Source organism: Hakea prostrata, chromosome 2 (assembly GCF_041222555.1).
Source record: "Hakea prostrata isolate BN-2017 chromosome 2, UWA_Hpros_2, whole genome shotgun sequence".
Classification (NCBI taxonomy): Eukaryota; Viridiplantae; Streptophyta; class Magnoliopsida; order Proteales; family Proteaceae; genus Hakea; species Hakea prostrata.
The window spans coordinates 69,364,892-69,384,525 of record NC_142601.1 but is presented as its reverse complement, the minus strand read 5'-3'; the positions used below and the strand labels follow the sequence as shown (position 1 = coordinate 69,384,525).

At 37.7% G+C, this 19,634-nt stretch overlaps 3 protein-coding genes across 4 annotated transcripts; 1 reads left to right on the top strand and 2 right to left on the bottom strand.

Moving 5' to 3' along the window:
* Positions 1 to 868: 868 nt before the first annotated feature.
* Positions 869 to 3,101, bottom strand: LOC149026099 (large ribosomal subunit protein eL32z-like). Of its 2 annotated transcripts, none has more exons than XM_089146342.1 (4): positions 2,992 to 3,101; positions 2,779 to 2,879; positions 1,449 to 1,630; positions 869 to 1,335 (listed from the first exon to the last, which is right to left on the bottom strand). In XM_089146342.1, exons 2-4 carry the CDS (start codon positions 2,866 to 2,868, stop codon positions 1,206 to 1,208), a joined length of 402 nt encoding a protein of 133 aa, XP_089002468.1. In that variant the 5' UTR covers positions 2,869 to 2,879; positions 2,992 to 3,101; the 3' UTR covers positions 869 to 1,205. The 2 variants fall into 2 exon arrangements, with proteins under 2 accessions (XP_089002468.1, XP_089002469.1); XM_089146343.1 differs by having other exon boundaries at positions 2,969 to 3,092.
* Positions 3,102 to 6,540: 3,439 nt separating this feature from the next.
* On the top strand, positions 6,541 to 8,159 carry LOC149026098 (L10-interacting MYB domain-containing protein-like). Its single transcript, XM_089146341.1, has 2 exons — positions 6,541 to 6,911; positions 7,005 to 8,159. The coding sequence occupies exons 1-2, from the start codon at positions 6,552 to 6,554 to the stop codon at positions 7,590 to 7,592; spliced, it is 948 nt and encodes a 315-aa protein (XP_089002467.1). The 5' UTR covers positions 6,541 to 6,551; the 3' UTR covers positions 7,593 to 8,159.
* A 430-nt stretch (positions 8,160 to 8,589) lies between these two features.
* Positions 8,590 to 19,634, bottom strand: LOC149026097 (16S rRNA processing protein RimM family). The gene is made up of 10 exons (XM_089146340.1): positions 19,387 to 19,634; positions 19,079 to 19,215; positions 18,849 to 18,983; positions 18,329 to 18,439; positions 17,342 to 17,623; positions 16,078 to 16,277; positions 14,094 to 14,394; positions 11,358 to 11,471; positions 9,503 to 9,694; positions 8,590 to 9,089 (listed from the first exon to the last, which is right to left on the bottom strand). Exons 1-10 carry the CDS (start codon positions 19,586 to 19,588, stop codon positions 8,745 to 8,747), a joined length of 2,019 nt encoding a protein of 672 aa, XP_089002466.1. The 5' UTR covers positions 19,589 to 19,634; the 3' UTR covers positions 8,590 to 8,744.

The window sequence follows — 19,634 nt, the reverse complement described above, 5'->3', positions numbered from 1 at the left end:
ATTATCATACATTGTTGATTTGGGGTGCTCTCTCCGTGCCAAAATTGGGGTGGGGAGAGAACACTTCCAACAATGAGTTGGGATTGATGGTATGTTCTCTCTTCACACATCTTCATTGTATATTATGAAAGAGCGGAAACATCTACCCGTCAAATGTAAAAGATTCGAACTCTCAACAACAATATTATTAGAATTGCAGTATAAGGGCTATGCAAGACCAAAATGCATTGGATAATTCGGATAGTTGTATAGAATGAAACGATCCAACTTTTGTTCAAAAAACACAACTCAAACCCTATTCGCAAAACTTGATGCTTGAGATATCCAACTTTTGTTCAAAAAACACAACTCAAACACTCTTCGCAAAACTTGATGCTTGAGAGCAACTTGTTCGTAATCTGCCTTTCTTGTTCAAAAACCCCAACTCACACTCAATACTTCAATCAATGCTGTGTCTCTCAAAATCTATGTTAAAACTTTTTTTTCTTTCTGCGCAAACTCCCAATCGACCCAGATAAACGTTGATGCTTAATCCCACAATCAATTGAGTCAATTTGACAAGTGAAGAGATTTTGCACACTCAGACTCAGCCATCCAGTGGTTAAATTTAAGCCACTCCACAGTAGTTCCAAGCATATGGTTTTAATTGTATAGCTCATCTACAATTTTTTCTGGTTTGACCATCCATAGCAATGCCCGGTTCATCAAGACTCCAAGCGACTTACCATGGTTTAAATTCAAATTTGGTTGTTGTGGGTTGCACTCTTAAATCTGTGTATGCAGTCTAACATTATTACACTATCCTTAAAAAGGAGCTGAAACAAAGTTACTTCCAACAAACAATTTGGGGGACTGTCCCTGCAAGAAATTTGAGTCGATCCTGGCACTTTGACCATCTCATTAGTTGAATTAAACCTCTGTTCCATGGACCAGTTGTGGGAAAGTACCACCAGTGCCAAAATTACTAACTAATTAATTAATACAAGATATTATTAAAGGAGTTCACTAGATAAATACCAAAATAAAAAAACAAATTAATCTCCAACAGCTGCGTGGACTATCACACAAGCTTCTATATTGAAATTCCAAAAATGTGCATAAAAAAACCATAGCAACAAACAAGCAAGATAGGAATTTTCCTACTGAATCTAGAATTTAGTTTCAGCAATATCACTTGCCCTGCAGGAAAAGATATTGCCAATAGCTCATTCATCTTCCTGGCTGCGCAACCTGGCAAGTTTGTTCGTAACAACAACATCAAGCTGAGCAGCGCGTTCTACAATTTCTTTTCTCTTCTTTGTAGACACATTGTGTGCAATCTCCGCACAGTAAGTCCTAAACAGTCACAACATGAGAGAACAATTAAGCAATATTAATATTTGATTTTCACAGAGAAAAGTAAAAGGTCAAAAATGAAACAGCAGATGAATTGTAAATGCACTCATTACCTGTTATGCATCATCAGTATTTCAAGCTCCTTGACATTGTGCACCAAAAATTTCTTGAACCCATTAGGAAGATAGTGGCGAGTCTTTTTGTCTGAACCATAACCAATATTGGGCATCAACACGCATCCTTTGAACTTTCTTCTGACACGAGAATCAATACCCTTGGGCCTACGCCAGCTAGGCTGTCATTTGATAAACCAAAAGTAGTAAATTCAGAAGACCATTCAATCAGAGAAACCCATGAAAAGAATCCATCCCAAAAACGATGAGATCAATCAATGCACTAATGCTGACAAGAATCCATCCCTACTTAGTTCGATCAACAAGTATCAACCTTCATGACTAATAAGTAACCTCAATGTAAGACCATAGGTTTTTTTTTCTCTTTTTGTCTACTGAGAACAAACAATATGAACCCTCTTCCTTAAAAAACTAGGGGTAACCTCAATAGAGAAGATACAGAGAAGCCATCAGTGCAAGCCAACAGCTAAATGAGGAAATGTGATGGCTTTCTGAGATACTGATTTCGGTATCAGATTCTGTACCAAGTACATTCTAAGACAAGATCCATATGATGAAAACCCCTCTGGAGATAATGCTTCAGATGAGGATGGTGTTTAACAGTTGAAGTTAGAGTCGCCACTGAAGAGTTAGCCCAGTTTAAGACCAAATGGTAAAAGTAAGGATCAATTTGACAACAGAAAAAGGGATGTGATGTTGGCATCATAGCGAGCCAATAGCTGAGCGAGACAGAGCAATGGCTTTCTGAGATGTCAATTTTAATATCAGATCCTCTAGAAAACATGTGAGATAACCAACTAAGGTCTGTATGGTAAAAAACCAATCAGTAGTTCTTGTCTTAGAGGATCTGCGAAGTTTAGACCTTTGTGGTCACTGTCAATTAAATCCCAAACAAGGTCCAATAACAAATATAAATTTAAAAATAAATAAATTTGCCCTATCCAAAAACAAGTTCCAGAAATCCGGATAATGATCCAGAAATAATCAATTCATGAAAAATACGTAAGAGTCAAGTGGATAGATTTCATGTTCAGTATCTAAGATGGCGAAGCAAAGTAATTTAAGTAATTTAAAAGCAATTCAGGAATTTTCATCGCCTAGTTTGAAGAAGAAATGGTAAAATTGCAGGGAACAGTTATCGGAAACCTCCAAAGTTCCCTAAATCTGATAAATTCTCACGACACCCACTCCCCCCAATAGTGAAATAAACGCCTGCAAAATCAAAACCTTTTAGGAGATCTTAATGGCTTAACACGCTTAGTACCCATTAACTGAATATAAATGAAGCGAAGAAAGTGAAAGGAAATACCTTAACAGAGATCTTGCGGTCACTCTGCGGCCTCTTAAACTGCTTAACACGCTTCTTCACGATCTTCTTCGTCAACAAAGGGACGGCCATCGCTGTCTATTCTGCAAAATCACAACATACAAATTAAAAGCTAAGAACCCATCGCGAATAACACAGACTAAGCAGAAATTATGAATGAACAGAGATCTACCGAGAATTGCTTAGGCTCCGTACCTTGGATATGAGTTATCACTGAAACCCTTTTCCCAATTCCCACCCTTGCGAAGATAAACCCTGAAAGATAAGAACTCTTAAGCTAGGGTTTGCACTCCGCAGGAATAACTTCAAACAAAAACCTACTGCACTCCCTTAGATGACCAATCTAACGGTGAAAAGCTTACCCATAATAGAATCAACGGTTATAATTATTTTCTGGATAAGTAAAGTCATCTAGCCGCCCAATCAGTATCAGACAACAATAACCAGTGATGATTACGACCTCGGGAGTACATTCGGATCAACTACCCACATGGGGAGGGGAATTACCCACATTCTCTCCATCTCTTACCGCCCAAACGGCATCAGATCACAACTATTTACCTACAATCACAGGTCTAGTGATCTCAAGCTTACTCCCAAGTGATTTGGTAAAACTCATATCTCAGGTTCGAATCCCCTCTGCTCATCTGTTTCTTGCAATGGACAGTTGTGTGCTCTTTGGCCTGGGCATGAATGCTACCGGCTTCTGTGGACTATACTAGGCCTCTACTGACGGTGCCAGTGCTTGCGTTTTGGTAGTGCACAGGGCTAATGCTTGCATAGGTTGCCCTTGATAAAAAGTTCGAACATTGCGTAACGGGGGGCGCTTGGTTGCCGCTACTACATCCCCTCTTTTTGTTTACCAAAAAAAAAAAAACAATCATAGGTCTGCCCATGTCAAGCAAGGCACTATGGGTCCAGACTCACTCATTTTAGTGTAGGTTAATAGGTGAAATAAGAGGCTGGGTGGAGGAAATATAAACTCAAGTCATAGACCTAAAAAAACTATTTAATGAAATGAAAAAGTTTTGGAATCTCTGTTACATGACAAAAGAAAACTTCCTGAAGAAACAATAGTTAACATTTGAATGTCTCCAATAATAGAGGATATCTCTAGAGGGGCTATAGAATCAGTTTGATGCTGTAATAGTGAGGCAGGCATGGTGTTATCTGTTTTCAACAAAATAAAATCGACATCATTCTTATATGCATCTATTAAGCCTTGGGCCATCACCTCACCCTGCTTCCTTTTGTTTTTCACCCATGAGACATCGCAATTCAGCGTTATATATTATACGGCGTTGAAAGTGTATGCCAGTAGTGAATCTTACCTTACATGCGACTCTGTCCAAATGCTGTATGTATATTTACCTATTTGAGCTTCTCAAAACTCCTTTCACGCACTTTTTTTTTTCTTTTCTTTTTGTTTCAAATGGTAGTAAGGAACCAATTTCAAGAGCATTTTTTGGTTCTTTGAGAAAAAAATCCAACGTGGATCTAGCAATCCCAAAAAGCAAAACAAGAGCACAAAACGAGTAGGTCAAAAGCCAAAAAATTTCTGACGTCAACTACAAATCCATTCTAAAATAGAGAGCATCGAAAAAAACCCGTCTCACAAAAAAAAAATTAGAAATGGATATATTCATGTATTCAATCCCCCGATGGGCCCCATGTTTTGATGAAGGTCCTAGGAACCTGATCCGAAACAGGGAAAGGTACACTCTTGTAGGCGGTTACCCCGACGGGATGGGTTTGATCCAAATTGTCCTCTGCGGGCCGATTTCTTTCTTTTTTTCCGTGGAATGTTGGAGCATTTTTAATCGATAATTCCTTATTAAAATAAATAATAGAAATAAAAGATTAATAGCACGTGTTTAAAAGGCTTGCGAAAAATGAAGGGTAAGGAAGTAACTCAACCTAACTCATAAAACGTCCGCCTTCTAAAACCCCTTTTGCTCTTCCTCACTCTTCTCTCAGGTATGGCCTGAGAAGACAACGGAAGAGAGATAGAGGAGACCGATACACCTGAACGCCGGTCAGATAGTTTACTCGACCAGACAATTTGCCGGATTTCTCGCATCCACAGATACCCATCATCAGGTACGATTATCTCTCTCTCTCTCTATTGATTACAGGTCAAGTCCTTTCCTGCTTACCTTTGATGTTGGTGCCATTTTTCCCTCATGACGCCTTCCTCTGTTGAGGTGATTAGGGTTTTTGAATTTCTACCTTAAACCTTCCTACATTTCGGATTTTTGGACCTTTCTGATACGGGTTGGAAAAAAATTTCTAACTACGAGGGAGAAACATATTTGTTTCTAATCTATTATTTCTCGTTTCCTTTCAAACTTGAGACGATTCTGACATATTCTTGAGAGATTGATGGCTTTTTGGATTTTGATTTACTGTTGTTGCATTTAAGTCTGAGCTTGAATTGTGAAGACTGGGGTTCTAACTTCTCGTAAAGGAGTAGTGTGTGTGGAAAGAAATTGATCAAATGCTCTTGTTTTAGCACAGCTCTGTTATTGGGCAGAGTTGTGCAGATTGTTCTGTGGTTACCGAACCAAGTTGGGTGGAATTGAGCTAGACTACAGGTTTTTAGTGTTGAGATCTTCTTTCAGTATTTCCTTTACACTACTTCCAAGTCATTCTCTTATATGCTGCAGTGTAGTTTTCATTATGAGACAGTATAGGTTGAAATAAAATTAGATTATTGGAGTCGCAAAGAATTGGTTTGGGATTCAGTTGATCAATTGTAAGGTCCGAGTTGCAAGATAAGCAGTGGTATTTTTTCATGGAATGAAATGGTCTTGTCCAAAGTGACAGACTCTGGCAGTTTCAAAAGATGGCAATGTGAGGGCGTCTTACCAACTGAATACATAAGTTTCAAACCACAACAAGCAGTGGTATTTTCCCATGAAGCTTGCGTGAACTATTGGGTGACACGTAGGCATTTTCCATGTTCTTTGTGATTGAATTCTCTCTGCCTTGTCGATGGATCAGATATCTTATGTTACTTCGGTATTTGCTTAATCTAAAAATACATGTTTGATATCTTTCTGGCTACTTTGTGCACTGCAACTCTACTTTCACACCGACTATCTGCTCTTAGAAATTCCCTCATCCTGTCAGAATGTAGCTCAGCTCTGTGAAACTAGGTTCTTCTCGTAAAACTATCTACTGCAGAATCCTGAAGATCAAAAGAGAAAAAGTTGTCGCTGCTTGGAGATTTTCAAGAGATTTGGGTGATATTGAAGTCATGCATGCAGTCCTCATAGCAAGCCTGATATTTGAGCTCCATGGATCCTGCATTCCCTTTTTTTTGGATGAATTCCAATTCTTCTCTGTTAGGTAATTTGGCCAGAAATGCAATCCATTTCGGTCACTGTTTTACTAATAATTAAGATTTCTACTTTTGTTGTTCAGTTCTGAATATGTTGGGTCTATATATTCTGGTTTGTTCTCTTGGTGGTGTTGCATTAATGGATGCTTCTGCCTCATGTAGCTTCATCTCCTAGTTGATCATTTATGAATGGATGATATATCTTTCATTAGCTGTCTTGTGAATTGCAATGTTTTAGGAATCAGAAGTGAGTGTGTGAAAAAATTATTACCCTAATACCCAGTTTACAGCTCCTCAAAGCAACACTTAATATATTTGGATTGAAATCCAACTTTTCTCTATCATTTGTTCCCCCCCCCCCCCCCTCCCCCCTCATGTTTGTTCATTCATATTAACTAAAATTTATTTCCAGATGGATCATGGAAAGGGGATTCAAGTGGGCTTGAGAGGTGGTGATGTGAAGGGTCCAAAAGAATCGTATTGTTGGTCTGAGGAGAGAATAAAGCTACTAATTGACATTGCTTTGGATTATTCACGCAAAGGATACAAGCTGAATACTTCTTTCACAAAGGATGGTTGGGCCCACATATTGAGGGAGTACAACCAAAAAAGCAACAAGCCACTAGCCATGCAACAACTTAAGAATAGATGGAACGTTATGAAAGCTATGTGGGTAGCATGGGTTTTCTTGAAAAATAGTGGTTGGGAGTGGAACACTGCTTTAGGAACTGTTAATCCACCTAGTAAAGAGCATTGGAATGCTTTTGTAAAGGTATGAACTCATCTCATTGTGTGTCCAACTCTTTTTGTAGTTTTTCTGAAAAATAATTTGATTAAACAGTTCTGTCAAAAAATTAAACTGCAGAAACATGTTTATGGGAAGCATTTCAGGCATGGCCCATTGCGTAATGAACCAGAACTGCGGGAATTGTTCTACTCTATTGCTGCCGACGGTGAAGGTGCAATTTGCACCTACGAAGATCAACCATTACTACCCTCACCGAAAGGGGTAACAGCTTCCAACAGTGCAGCATTAAACGGGGAAGCTGATGACTCAAGTGATGATGATGTTATACCAGTTGAGATGTTAAATATGAAGGAGCAAAAGAAGCAGAAGAACAAGAGATCTATGGGGTCATCATCCAAGAGGTCAAAGAGTGGTGATTACGATGATGTCGGTGATACACTTAAGAGAATACTTGCTCTAGAAGAGCAAAGAAGAGCAAACATGATAATAGAGAAGAAGGATTCCACACTCAAGGAGGCAATTCAGATTCTTAACTCTTTGGAAGGGATTGAAGTTGGCAGTGACAACCATGTGCTAGCTTTGGAGGTGCTTGAAGACCCTACCAAAAGAGAGATGTTCATTGCAATGCATGAATCAGCTCGCATACCGTGGCTTCTTAGAGCAATTCAGAGGAAAGCAAGAGAGGAGTTTGAATCTCCCATTTAATGTGCATAATAGAAACTTCTTTCACCCTATAGTCTGAACCAAATTAGCTTTCATCATAAATTTAAGACTGAGGTGTATAAAAGATGAAGATTCTTTTCTTCTGAGGGAGGGAGGATTTGAGTACAAAGGGAAAAGATGTGTAAAAAGGGCATTCTATGAATATACAGGGGGAGGGAAGCATTGTTACAAGACGTGCAATTGATAAGTCTCTTCTTATGTCTCCCCAAGGTCGAATTAGTCTAGTCCCTGGGGACATAATTGTTTTTCCACCCCTTGCAATTCCAGCACCCTAGGGTATGTTACATGGAGAACCCCAATGCATTTGCAACTACTAGAAAGTAGAAACCTGTATTCATTTCTTCCTTTCATGAAAGCTTGTGGATCTACAAAGTTTTCTGGGGAATTTTGTTGAGGTTGAGATCATGTTTGGAAGGATCACACTCATATATGGCTCAAATTTATTTATTTTTGGCTCGTAAGTTTCTCCTTGATCTCTTAGCCAGGTGTGCATATTGCAGTTATCGTGCTTTTGGGGTGCTTGTAGAGTGTATACCTTACACCAAAACACCATGGATGTGCTTCTATGTTCAGTTTCATGAGGTTCTTCATTGTCTTTAATTTACATTCAAGCTTCTTCATTTCATGGATATTGGGTTGTGATTTCATTGAATTCTCTCACAATCTTTGCGGAGTATGGAATCTAAAATTTGAATGGTGAAAGATAAAGATGGCAAATTCCCATCTGAAACAGATAACATCTTATTTGCTTTGAGCCCTATAACCCCACCGCTCAGTGTTAAATGGACAAAACGAATCAGATGTCAAACCTCAGGCTCACTGCATACACACGTTAGTCAGGGAATAATCTTTTCCCCAGATGAACCATATTGCCCAAACAAGCATGAAGCAAAAAGTTGCTAGCTTTTGCAGACAGTAGAGTTGCAAGTATGTAATAACACCTTACAAAATCAAAATAATATAATTTTCACTCTCAACGGTAATCTTCATGACACTTTCTCATATAACCCTTTACAAGTTCCTCTATGTAATGATAATATACAGAGCTTCATATGTAACTACAGATATACATGGTAATCAGCCTGTGGTAAGTTGCAGACAGCAGCTGTCAACCTAAACACTGCTTCAAATATTTCAATCTGTAAGCTCCATTACGCAAATCTTATCAGAAGGGCAAGCATTCAAGGAGCTGTAAATTGAACAACGCATCTCATATGAATTGGGAGAAGCTGGCTCAACATCAACCCACTCCTTACCAACCTTTTCAACATATGCATTTTGCTTTGCAATAGTGTAATACTGAAGTTTATCGATTTGCTTTGTTATATTTTTCAGAAACCCCATGGAGAATATCATGTCAAAATGTTTCTCAGCATCTTCCATTTTGTTGATCTTGACACCAATATCCGCCTTGCGAGAATCAACCAACCCAAAGAACAACGGATGTCCAACAACAGAGTTTTGAACTAAGTTGCTTATCTGCAATAACATGGAAGCGCCGATGAGCAGAAAATAAGAAAGAGCTAAACAAATCATAGACCCATAAAATTTGCTCGTAATTGTGTAAAAAAAAGAGTCAAACTAATAAATATTTTTATTAGCCTGAAAATATTCTAGGCATTTATAGTGGAAGGATATAGCAACCAAAGTTGTGCAAATTAATTCAATGTCTACCAAAGTCGCTGCCAAATCAATTTTCTCAGTGGCTATACCATATTAGCACCGAATGTTGTAATAATAATAATAATAATAATAGATAAATAAAAACATGATCTAACAAGACTAATAACAGAAGAATTCTCTACAAATCATTGTTCTCCGTATCCAAATTCATCAATATACATAATCAATTTTAAAAAGCTAATATTATGAATCTCATTGGAATAACAAACCTGCACATACTCCACATTCATTTCTGTGAGAGTCTCTAGAATGTTGTTGGATGAAAGTAAGCTGAAGACCCCTCCGGATCCCACTGATGACTGGAGTATTTCCCATGGTGACTTCATTAGAACCATATATTTGTTTTGCTCTTCTGTTGAACTGGTAACAACTGGCAGCTTCATCTCTTCAAAGAACCATACCTGCAAAGGGTTCAGTTGGTTGTACTCCTGATAAGAAATATGAATTACACAAGATCTCAAATAATCATGCCAAACACCACAACTAGAATAATAGATCACTCTTGACTTTCCACCTTTCCTGACCAGATAGACACCAACCTCCTTACCACCAAAAAATAATAATAATTTAATGATAACTATTAATTTATTAAATTTAAAACTGAAAAATCAACTGAGCATTTAGCCAAAGGATGCTACCAAACAACTGTGGGATGTTAATTTAACATCTTTGAAGGATCCTTCTATTCACTCAACATGTTACATTGAATCAAATTCAAAACTATGTTCAAGAGAAGACAGCAAAATACTGTGCCTCATAACTAGTAGACTTTAATATTCCTACCAAAAGACGATCATGCACATTAACTAGCAACTGAAGATGTCTTCCACTTGAGTCATAGAACATGATCGAGTCTTGGAGCCTCAACTAATGTAGGAAACTGAAAATTTAATGTCCCACTTTCACATTGACTCTGAAAGAGTCAAAAACATGCCCATTTGGCTTAATGGCTGCCACAGGAGAGTTCTCAGACGTCAGTCTCATTAACACACTATAGGAGCCAGAACTTTGGCAGGGTACAGTTGATAACAAGAACTATCAATAACCACTTATGTCTGAAGAGTCTTGGCATGTCCAAACAATTTGATAAGCTCCACAAACACCCACATGAAAATCTCATGAACACAATATAGGAGCCAGAACTTCTGCAGGGTACAGTTGATAACAAGAATCATCAATTATCGTTAATGTCTGAAGAGTCTTGCCATGTCCAAACAATTTGATAAGCTCCACAAACACCTACATGACCCCTGAAATCTCTCCCCACATGTCCATTCAGATTCCTTATGGTAATATTTTCTCCTTGACAACAACATTGCACTAATCTATCCATGTGATACTAGAATCTCCTTGGAAAGTCTTCATGTCTTACACCGATGGCATGAACATTTATGCCCATTAATCAAACTTCAACATCAACTTGTATATATTTGGCAAACTTCAGGGAATGTTATTTTGTCTCTCTAGGTGGGGAAAAAGGAATCTATATCCCATGCTGTGTGCTGTATATCCTTTTAATTAGTTTACATAGGTACACAAACATTACCAATTTATACAATGATCGGTCCCAAGCATCAATCTCCAGTTGTCTACAAAGTAAACTTGGTGATCACAATTGAAATCCTAGAGCCAAGACAGTTTCCTGAAGCCCAATTTAGGCTAATCTTAAGTGCATTACCCGCTTCATCTATAAGGTTTCCACTATTTCATAAGCTCATACTTGCATCACAAGGGAAAAAAGTAAAATATATGCTTCACATCACATCATATATAAAAGAGAAAGTGCTCATACTTAAATAGTCAACTTTACAGGTCAGCCCTTTGTCTCTATTTCTTTATTTCTGTATATGATTCATTATTCATTAGTTACCAAAAGATAATATTACCCAAGTAGATCAACGATCAAAGCAGAAAAGTCCAAGCAAAAGAGAAGTCTTTTTTTTTTTTTTGTTTTGTTGGTGGGGGTGGGAGAAGGGGGGGACCCTGTTTAAGCAATTCAAGCTGGAGACCACAACTTCTAAGCAGATAATAACAATGTTACTGTTGTTAAGAAATCAAACAAACCTTTTCCTTGTCCAGAAAAAAGTAGTCATGATCAGAGAAAATCTTTTGGAGTGGCTGGATGTCATGGGCAGGGGAAATCATCATCACTGGTGGTGAAACATTTTCTTCATCAATCTGTAATTACAAATCAATAACTTATTAGATGAAACTATAGAAAACTATCAAAATAAAGCTTTGATGACATCAATTTAACTTGTCCATAAAATTGATGTTTATATATCATGTACATGTCAGACTACAGCATTGTTCCTACTAAATGAGAATTTCAATGTGAAACACCATCAGCTATTGTTGAACCACAATCTGCCTAAACCAATAAATCTGTTGACTCCATTATGAAATTTTAAACCACATGTCTCAAGTAACAAAAACTGAAATGCTGAGCGGAACCATTCAAAGGGGACACAAATATGTCTAAAGTCAAGTGGGGAGGAGGAAATTGGACTGAAAATAAATAAAATTTCTTAATCAAATCAAGACTGGAGACATACTGGCTGCCTATAAGCAGGAAAGTAGTTTCAAGCCAAACACAACTTATATTCATCCAAAAAAACCACTTATTTAATAAACTTCCCTTGTGGTGGACCACACCGTGAAAGCAAAGCATTTTGAACTGGGGACAGACATGGTACAAGTGCTCTAGAGGTGACAGGAAACTAATACCTCACAAAAGATCTTCACTTCTGTCACTCAAATATAATAATTGATATCAGAAGTTCAAGTATGAGGCTCTCTTCATTATCATTTTTGTTTTTTATTTTTGCCTGCTTGTAAGAATCAATTTTTATCAAAAGCAACAAAAATCTATAAATGTTAGATGATAAATAGCTATAGAATGAGAAATGGTATGGTATGCCTATGTGAAGAATAGTTTTTTGAAGAAAAATTGTCCCCAATTATCAAATCCCATATCTGGTGTAAGTGGTGCATGAAGAGGTTCTTTTCCCACCCAGCTTTTTTTTTCTTTCCTGGGGATGAATCTTACTTGGGGACTTGGAACCTTGAAAAAGCTGTTGCACCAATCGTGACTGATTGCATCTACAATTTGGCATTTCAAAACCTAGAAGAGGAAGAAAATTTTCTTCTAGAATGAAATAATAAACAATGAAAGGGAGGGAGAGATGGAAAAGACAGATGAAAGAACCTATCCAGGTTTTAGAGTCTGAAAACACGAGCACATCTGATGGACAAATCTGAAGTAATAGACATGATCAGCGGAAAGGAATACACATACTAATACTAAAACGGAGGCTTGAATCAACCTAAACTTCAGTCAAAAGACACAATCAAGCAGATCATTAATGCCTCATAAAGTTAATCAGATCTACTGGTCAGGTCTGGAACAATTACTGCTATAAATATCCTTCAAAGAACTGCAAAAACAGAAGAAAGCCAACTTGTGCTGATGATATTAGATAAACAGCTCCACAGGGAAACAGAAGAGCAGCAGTAGATGATGGACAGTAACCAAAAATCACAAATAAAAGGGAAAAAGAGAGGGGGGGGGGGGGGGGGGGGTTAGGAAAGAAAGATGAAGGGTGAGAAGACAGGGGAGGGAAAGGGTGGGGTGGTGGGCTAGGTTCAGCAGGGCGTAGGCATGGGTGGGGTGGAAGAGAAGAAGATAAGGAAGTGGATGGAGTTGCAGAAAAATTAAGAAGGGAAAGAGGTGGATAAGATTGCAGGAGGACGGAACAGGGTTGATGTTTCATAAATGAGAAATTGAGCTTCATACCTTTCAATTTCAAACTTACAGGTACATGCACATTAATGCCACACAGAACTAACTAATCTTTGGCCATAAGATAAGTAGGTTTGGATCTATTAGTGGTTTTTGTGTTTTTTCTGAAATCATTTTTATTAGGAAAAAAATAAATTCCATAAAGAACCAGAAACATTTTTGGGAGCAAAATCAAAAACAAAAAAGATACCAAAGAGGGCTGAAATTTATTGAAAATTCTATGTTGAGCAACTTATTAAAGAATTGGCATCGTCCTTATCCTTCATACCCTTAAAGCATATATTCTCTATAGGCAAGTAGATGAAATGAAATGTTTCAGGTAGCCATCAACCAATGCATTACTTTGTCAAAGACACGGGATCTTAAGACTGCTATTCTTTTATACTAGTTACATCTTGGATAGTTGGATGTTAGCAGTACAATCATTTAATTATCTCTAGAAAAGGGTGAACCTGGTGCCAAAGGCTTCTACACAAGCAAAGTCTGGGGGGTGCAATTTTTTCCTACGCAGTCTTACCCCATCAATTTTTGTTGGGAGGCCATTTCAACTGTCTCTACATTCTATAAAAATCAAAATAACATAACTTATGTTATTACAAAAATAGGTTCAATAAGAGTTGCCACGGTAAATTGCAGTCAAAGATGCCAACTATCACAACCTTTTCTTTTTCTTTAATATTATGCTTAAGAGGTGAAGGATGTAAGTAATTTATCTTAACCTCACTGGTAATGTCTTCAGTTTTGTTGTGTTGTCTGGGGGTTGTAAAGTGAAGCAAGCTAAATAAAAATTTACAAGTTGATAAATCTTAGTGTTGCATTCATATTAAGTGAAAATAATTATTAAGGAAAAAAAAAGTCAGATCAGTGATTAGTTTTCAGTTAAAAAATGCATGATGCTTGTTCACACTCATATACAATACTAAAAGGAGCTATCACAAATAGGATCCAAGCAGTCATGCAAACAAAGATAGAATACAGGCCAGCCATCAAGTATTCACCTTCACAAATCTCCTTTCATCATTAAGTAGTAACTGAAGGAGGGAACTGGATGAGTCTTTCATACTTTCAGAATCACAAATGTCATCATCCAACCCAAAGGCATGATTGTCATTGGAATCCACTACAAGAATAATGGCAACTTTTCCTTTTAACATGAGATCATTTCCCCTATGCTGCAACTGATGATTTTCATCGAGCTTCCCTGTATGTCCAGAGCAATTGAACCAAGTCTTCGGTATCTTCAAGGAATCTTTGAATAGCTTGGTTGAATTAGAAGCAATAAACTCAGAGAAATCCCATCTGATTCCAGAAGCCAAACATAGAAATTAGGAACAAGAAATTGAAATTGCAAATCATCTTTACCTAGTAATTCAGACTAACTTATAACTATAAGCATATGCAGCATGAGAAAACATTAAGATCAATATCAAGCCAAGCTCTACCATAAGTTTCAAAATTACATCATTTTCTTTTCTTTTCTTTTTTTTTTTTTTTTTTTTTTTTTTTTTTTTTTTTTTTTTTTTGGGGGGGGGGGCAGGGCCTAGGGGAGGGGGCGTATGGGAAGAGTAACTCAAGCAAGGACTTTCCAGGAAAGAACTTTGGAAAACAAGGGCAGAGCAGGAAATTTTCCAGACAAGGGAGCACTTCACTGCCAGGAGCACCAGGAATGTCCAAACATCTAGGAAATGTTTAAGAAGATAAAAAATCAACAAGCAGAAGTAAAGCAGCTGGCTAGTTCAAACATGAAATTGCAATGTTTCACCATGTAATGGAAGCAGCCTCAGCAATCTTCAAGAAAAAACCAAGGAGATACCTTGCCCATATTAGGTAGATCTGAATTCTGAAGTACCCACGTGGTCCAGCATATACTATTCTTGTCACTTGTTATGGACACCTCATTCAAATACACAAAGCAAAACACATGCAAGTATGCAACCACCTCAAACTCTACAAACATAAGTAACAACAATTACTTAGATTACAGAACTGAGATGTTCTGGAGCATTTCCAGCCCTGAGACTTGCACTGAGAAGAACTGGATCATTCAAATCCAACACCATGTCCAACAGCCATGAACCATACAAAAATACAATCATCTTCATTATCAATTTCACATAGATTTCCATTTTCCCCTTTTCCATAAGCTTCACTAAAAACTTCCATGGTAAAGTGAGCTGTATACACAATGAGTCAATGACCCTCACAAACCCCACAGCAGCAGGAGCTTGCTGTGCACTGTCTATGCTCTCTGTAATACACCCATAATAAATGAGAAAATTGTAAGCAGATTCACCTTGGGAAGAAGGATTCTTTAATTTAATCTTTATTCTTCCAACTTCTTCAACCTTGGGAACAACAAACAATGTTTTTAGGTCTGTTGTCTGAATTCGCTTCATATAACATCAGGAAGTGGCTTACTAATTGATAAAAAAATTTAAAAAAATTAAAAAAAAAAGAAAAGAAAAAGAAGGGTGAATAAGGGATCTCAAAAGCTGAAATGGTAACACTTCTCCTGGTCTAAAATCCAATTATTAGCGTGCTTAGTAAATTATGATACACAAAAATAAGTTGATAAGAATAAATATCAAACATCAATGTTCGATATCCACCAAAATCAGAGTATACCGGGATTATGCATATTAGCTTCAGAGCTAACCACTCCATGCAAAAAATTGACACAAGAGATTCCCATTATCAAATTAATTTCATAGTGTTGGAACCACTTTGTTGAATACAAGAAAAGAATGTAGTCGTAGAAGAGGCCTCATATATTGAACTCATGCACGTACTGGTGGTTGATGAACTCAGAACAAGCTACTGGTGAAAATATAAGAAATGGAGATTAATATTACTAAGGAGTAGGGACAGCAAGTTTGAAACCCACATATCAAGGGAGAAATTTACAGATTATCATGAACAGAAGGATGTTTTGGATTATATTCAGCATAGATTGAACTTTCTATCATTAAAGTTATACCCTACCTTGCTGACGGTATTTCAGTATTCAGCATTGCCTGTTGAAGCAAGTGTGAATTTACACCCAAAATCTGATCTGCTAGCAAGCTTCTTTGCGCTTTCTCACCATATCTGAACCCATTAAAAATATGTTGCTGATTCAATTCACACAGTTTCTTCTTGGCTGCTATGAGACGCTGTTGGAATTTCTTTCTCTGTTTCCACTCCTGCAATGATTTTGGAGACCAATTAATAACTGGATTTTCAGACAATACAACCAGAGAACTCATTCAAATACAAGTGGTTAACTTTCATCCAGTATACATCTGAGCAGCCCAAAATTTTGCCACATAGCTCTTTAAGGAGTTCAAATTTTATAAGACAGTAGAGTATACCCTAGGGATCCATACTCACATATAACACATTTCTTTAATTGTTGGAATCACCACATAATAGTATAATACTGACATAAGAAATCAAAGTGGACCATATGGAGAGCCTTTTCTAGACAGGACAGTTGGTTTTACAATATCTCTATGAACTTGTCATCCAAGGACAGCATTGGAGGACAAAAGAATATTTATCATCTACCAGGTACAGGTCCAATGAAATGGAAGCTTGGTAAGCATGTTCACTTTGAAATCCTTTACTTTGTCAGGTGAGTAATATAAAAATAAATACATCGTTGGAACTATAACAACCAACGACAACTCTTTAGTAATACTCCAGGAAAGAACCTGGCAGATAGAAGCACAGTGAGAATTGAATGGAGTACAAGATACCAATGGTGCAACTGATAAACATGTAGATAACATTAAGGAAAAATGTCATCTGTGTAATGTTATCTGTGGGGATTGTAACTCCTCAACCCAGACAAACAGGGGGGGGAGGTGGTGGGTGAAATGACCACCCTGTCGATGCTTCTCAGTGTGTTACCACTGGCACCATGTCCACACTCACCCACAAAGAACTCTTGCCATTACTTTAATTTCTAGCATGGTGGCAAATGATATTGTAATAATAATTGAACAAAATCTCAGTTTCCAGAAAGAAGAGCCAAGAGAATTGTTGTCCGAAAGCTTGCATTAGTATCAACCATATTAAGGTGATAAGCTCTATCTGACAAATGATAATGCAACAGCATACATGTGCTTCTTTGTTTTATAAGTTGCAAACATGCCTAAAAAACTTTCATTTTTACAGTTGTACTAGGATAGTGAAATGAATGACCGCAATGAGCCGAAAAACTCCCCTAAATGATGAACTGTAAAGGAAAAGGAGCAGTACCAACCAGTTGGCGCCTTTCTTTTTTGGATCTGTAATCAGAGCGTACATTCAACTCAAGAAGACCCCTTGGGGGTGTGATATGCATTTCTCTTCTCACCATATCAACATCTGGAACAATTGCTTCAACAAAAGGTATCCACACAAGTGGACCAGAAGCATCTTTTTCTGGCATTGGTGAACCATTCTGATCAAGCATTTCTTCAGATGAGTTAAGCCTAACCCGTAGAATGTCATTAACTCCACTTTTGTAGACATCAACAACATTTCCCACTGGTTTGCCTGTGTTCTAAAAGAAAACAATATCATCAACATTTTTAAAACTAAGAATCTGCAACAACAATCTTAACAGTAAACTCCAAAGAGTGTGACAAAAAGAGAAAACGGGAAGAGATCAACAATCTGGATGTTTTTCCCAGAAAAGGTCAAATATGGAAGCAACTATTTCTGACCCCAACCCCCACCCCCCCCCCCCCCCCCCCCCCAACCACCAAACCCAACCCCGGTCCACCGGTTTCGATAGATTGTATAACAAAAGCTCTTAATTTTATGAAAAAAGTGGCTATGTCGTACACTGGCAGCAAGCACACGATCTGTTGTTCGAAGAGGTTTAGCATCTAATTCACCATTTATCAACATGCATTTTACCAAAAGTAGTTGCAGAGACAATTTCATTTCAATGGACTAGCTTTCGACTATCAAATCAAAAGAGAATAAACAATAACCAGTTAAACCATATGAAATAATAAACATAAATCCATATAGATGTATGAATGCGTCAAATTTAGGTGGAGAAATCTAAGATTTCATATTGCATCTGAAACCACCAAAACTGTAGCAAGTCTAATACATTCCAACTTCCAAGCATCTTACTGTGATATGAGGAAAGTCATTCTTTTGAATAATGCTAAGATGCATATCATAAAGAAAGTTGACTTGCAATTTTTACTTCAGTTACAGCAGTAAATTAGATATAAAGGTAACAAGTCCTCACCTTATCAATAACTGTCATGCCAACAAGATCAGGCGTGTAAAATTCACCATCTTCCAGGACTGGCCTGTCCTGTTCCCGTACAAGAAAAGTTGAGCCCACTAGTTGTTTAGCCTGAGAAAGAATAAAGTAACTAAGACACTCGGGGTAACATTTTCACCTAGGAAGTATATTAAACAGAGTGCTCTTATGTTGTAATGTATTCTTTCATTGCCTCCCAAAGCCTAATCTGAGATGTAAATTAAATTTAAAAAGAACAGAAAGTTTAGTCACATCATTTTTGGGCTGATTGCCACTTCCTTCGATTACTATTAAGAATGTTTATTTTTAAAAATAGGCTTCAATTTCATGGCCCAAGACACTGGTAAGTAAAACGTGAAGCTACAACATAATTGAGATTGTTTTTTTTAAATTGAAGACCTCTTCCTAACTAAATGAAGCCGAACTTTAATGAGTCAAGGATATATGGCATGATAAGTAATAGAAAATATTCAGTTCAGAAACCAGTTAACAGTAAACTAACCTTGTCCACTGTATCAATTCCACTCAGACTAACAATCCAACTCTTCTGCCCAGGGTGACTTCTTCCTTCAAGCAGCTCAACTTCTCGGATTATTTCCCTTCCCAAAATTCGTTCCCTCAACCATCTCTTCCCTGGCTGAAAATGGTGACTTCTACTTAGACTACAAGCTAGTTCCAGTTATAGAAATATATAGCCAAGCTTATTTTCTTGGGATTCAAATCACCACTCACCTCTATAAATCGCAGCTCAGGAAAATCAGTGCGAGGTTGTACTCGTAGCTCTCCTTGGAGCCCATGAACAGCGGCTATGTATCCAATTTCAATGAATTCCGACTCACTGGTACTGGTTTCAACAACTTCTTCGACCACTGAGGCGCAAATTTTTAGAGAATTAGCAAACCCAGTTCGCGCAAGAATCCACATTCAGTTGGAAAATGATTGAAAGAAACAGAAACAAATAACCCTTATCAATGGAACCGTCTAGAATAGAATCCACGATTCCACGATATCAGGTCTAATTATGAAGAAGAATAAATTACCAGTGGTCTGCAGAGCGTGGAGGGCAGGCCGATAGAAGCACAACGAGTTCGATTGAAGCACTACCCATGACGGAGAAGCAAGTGGTTTCCTGCAATGTCTTACAGGACGAACTTCTACGCGTCGGCTGTTAGGGAGAAGATGAGGTGGCGGCAAAGAAGACGAAGCAGAAGAGAGCACCGAAGAGCTCTGCATCTTTTCCATTCACTCGCTAAGTCGCCGTCGCCCTGTGGTGCACAAAATGGGAATA

Coding starts and splice junctions, on each gene's coding strand:
- LOC149026099 (XM_089146342.1), bottom strand. CDS start 2,868: ATGGCCGTCCCTTTGTTGACGAAGAAGATCGTGAAGAAGCGTGTTAAG. Junction 1,631..2,778: donor ACCGCAAGATCTCTGTTAAG/GTATTTCCTTTC, acceptor ATCAAATGACAG/CCTAGCTGGCGTAGGCCCAA. Junction 1,336..1,448: donor ATACTGATGATGCATAACAG/GTAATGAGTGCA, acceptor GTGACTGTTTAG/GACTTACTGTGCGGAGATTG.
- LOC149026098 (XM_089146341.1), top strand. CDS start 6,552: ATGGATCATGGAAAGGGGATTCAAGTGGGCTTGAGAGGTGGTGATGTG. Junction 6,912..7,004: donor ATTGGAATGCTTTTGTAAAG/GTATGAACTCAT, acceptor ATTAAACTGCAG/AAACATGTTTATGGGAAGCA.
- LOC149026097 (XM_089146340.1), bottom strand. CDS start 19,588: ATGGAAAAGATGCAGAGCTCTTCGGTGCTCTCTTCTGCTTCGTCTTCT. Junction 19,216..19,386: donor CCACGCTCTGCAGACCACTG/GTAATTTATTCT, acceptor TTTGCGCCTCAG/TGGTCGAAGAAGTTGTTGAA. Junction 14,395..16,077: donor ACTGAAATACCGTCAGCAAG/GTAGGGTATAAC, acceptor TTCTGGAATCAG/ATGGGATTTCTCTGAGTTTA.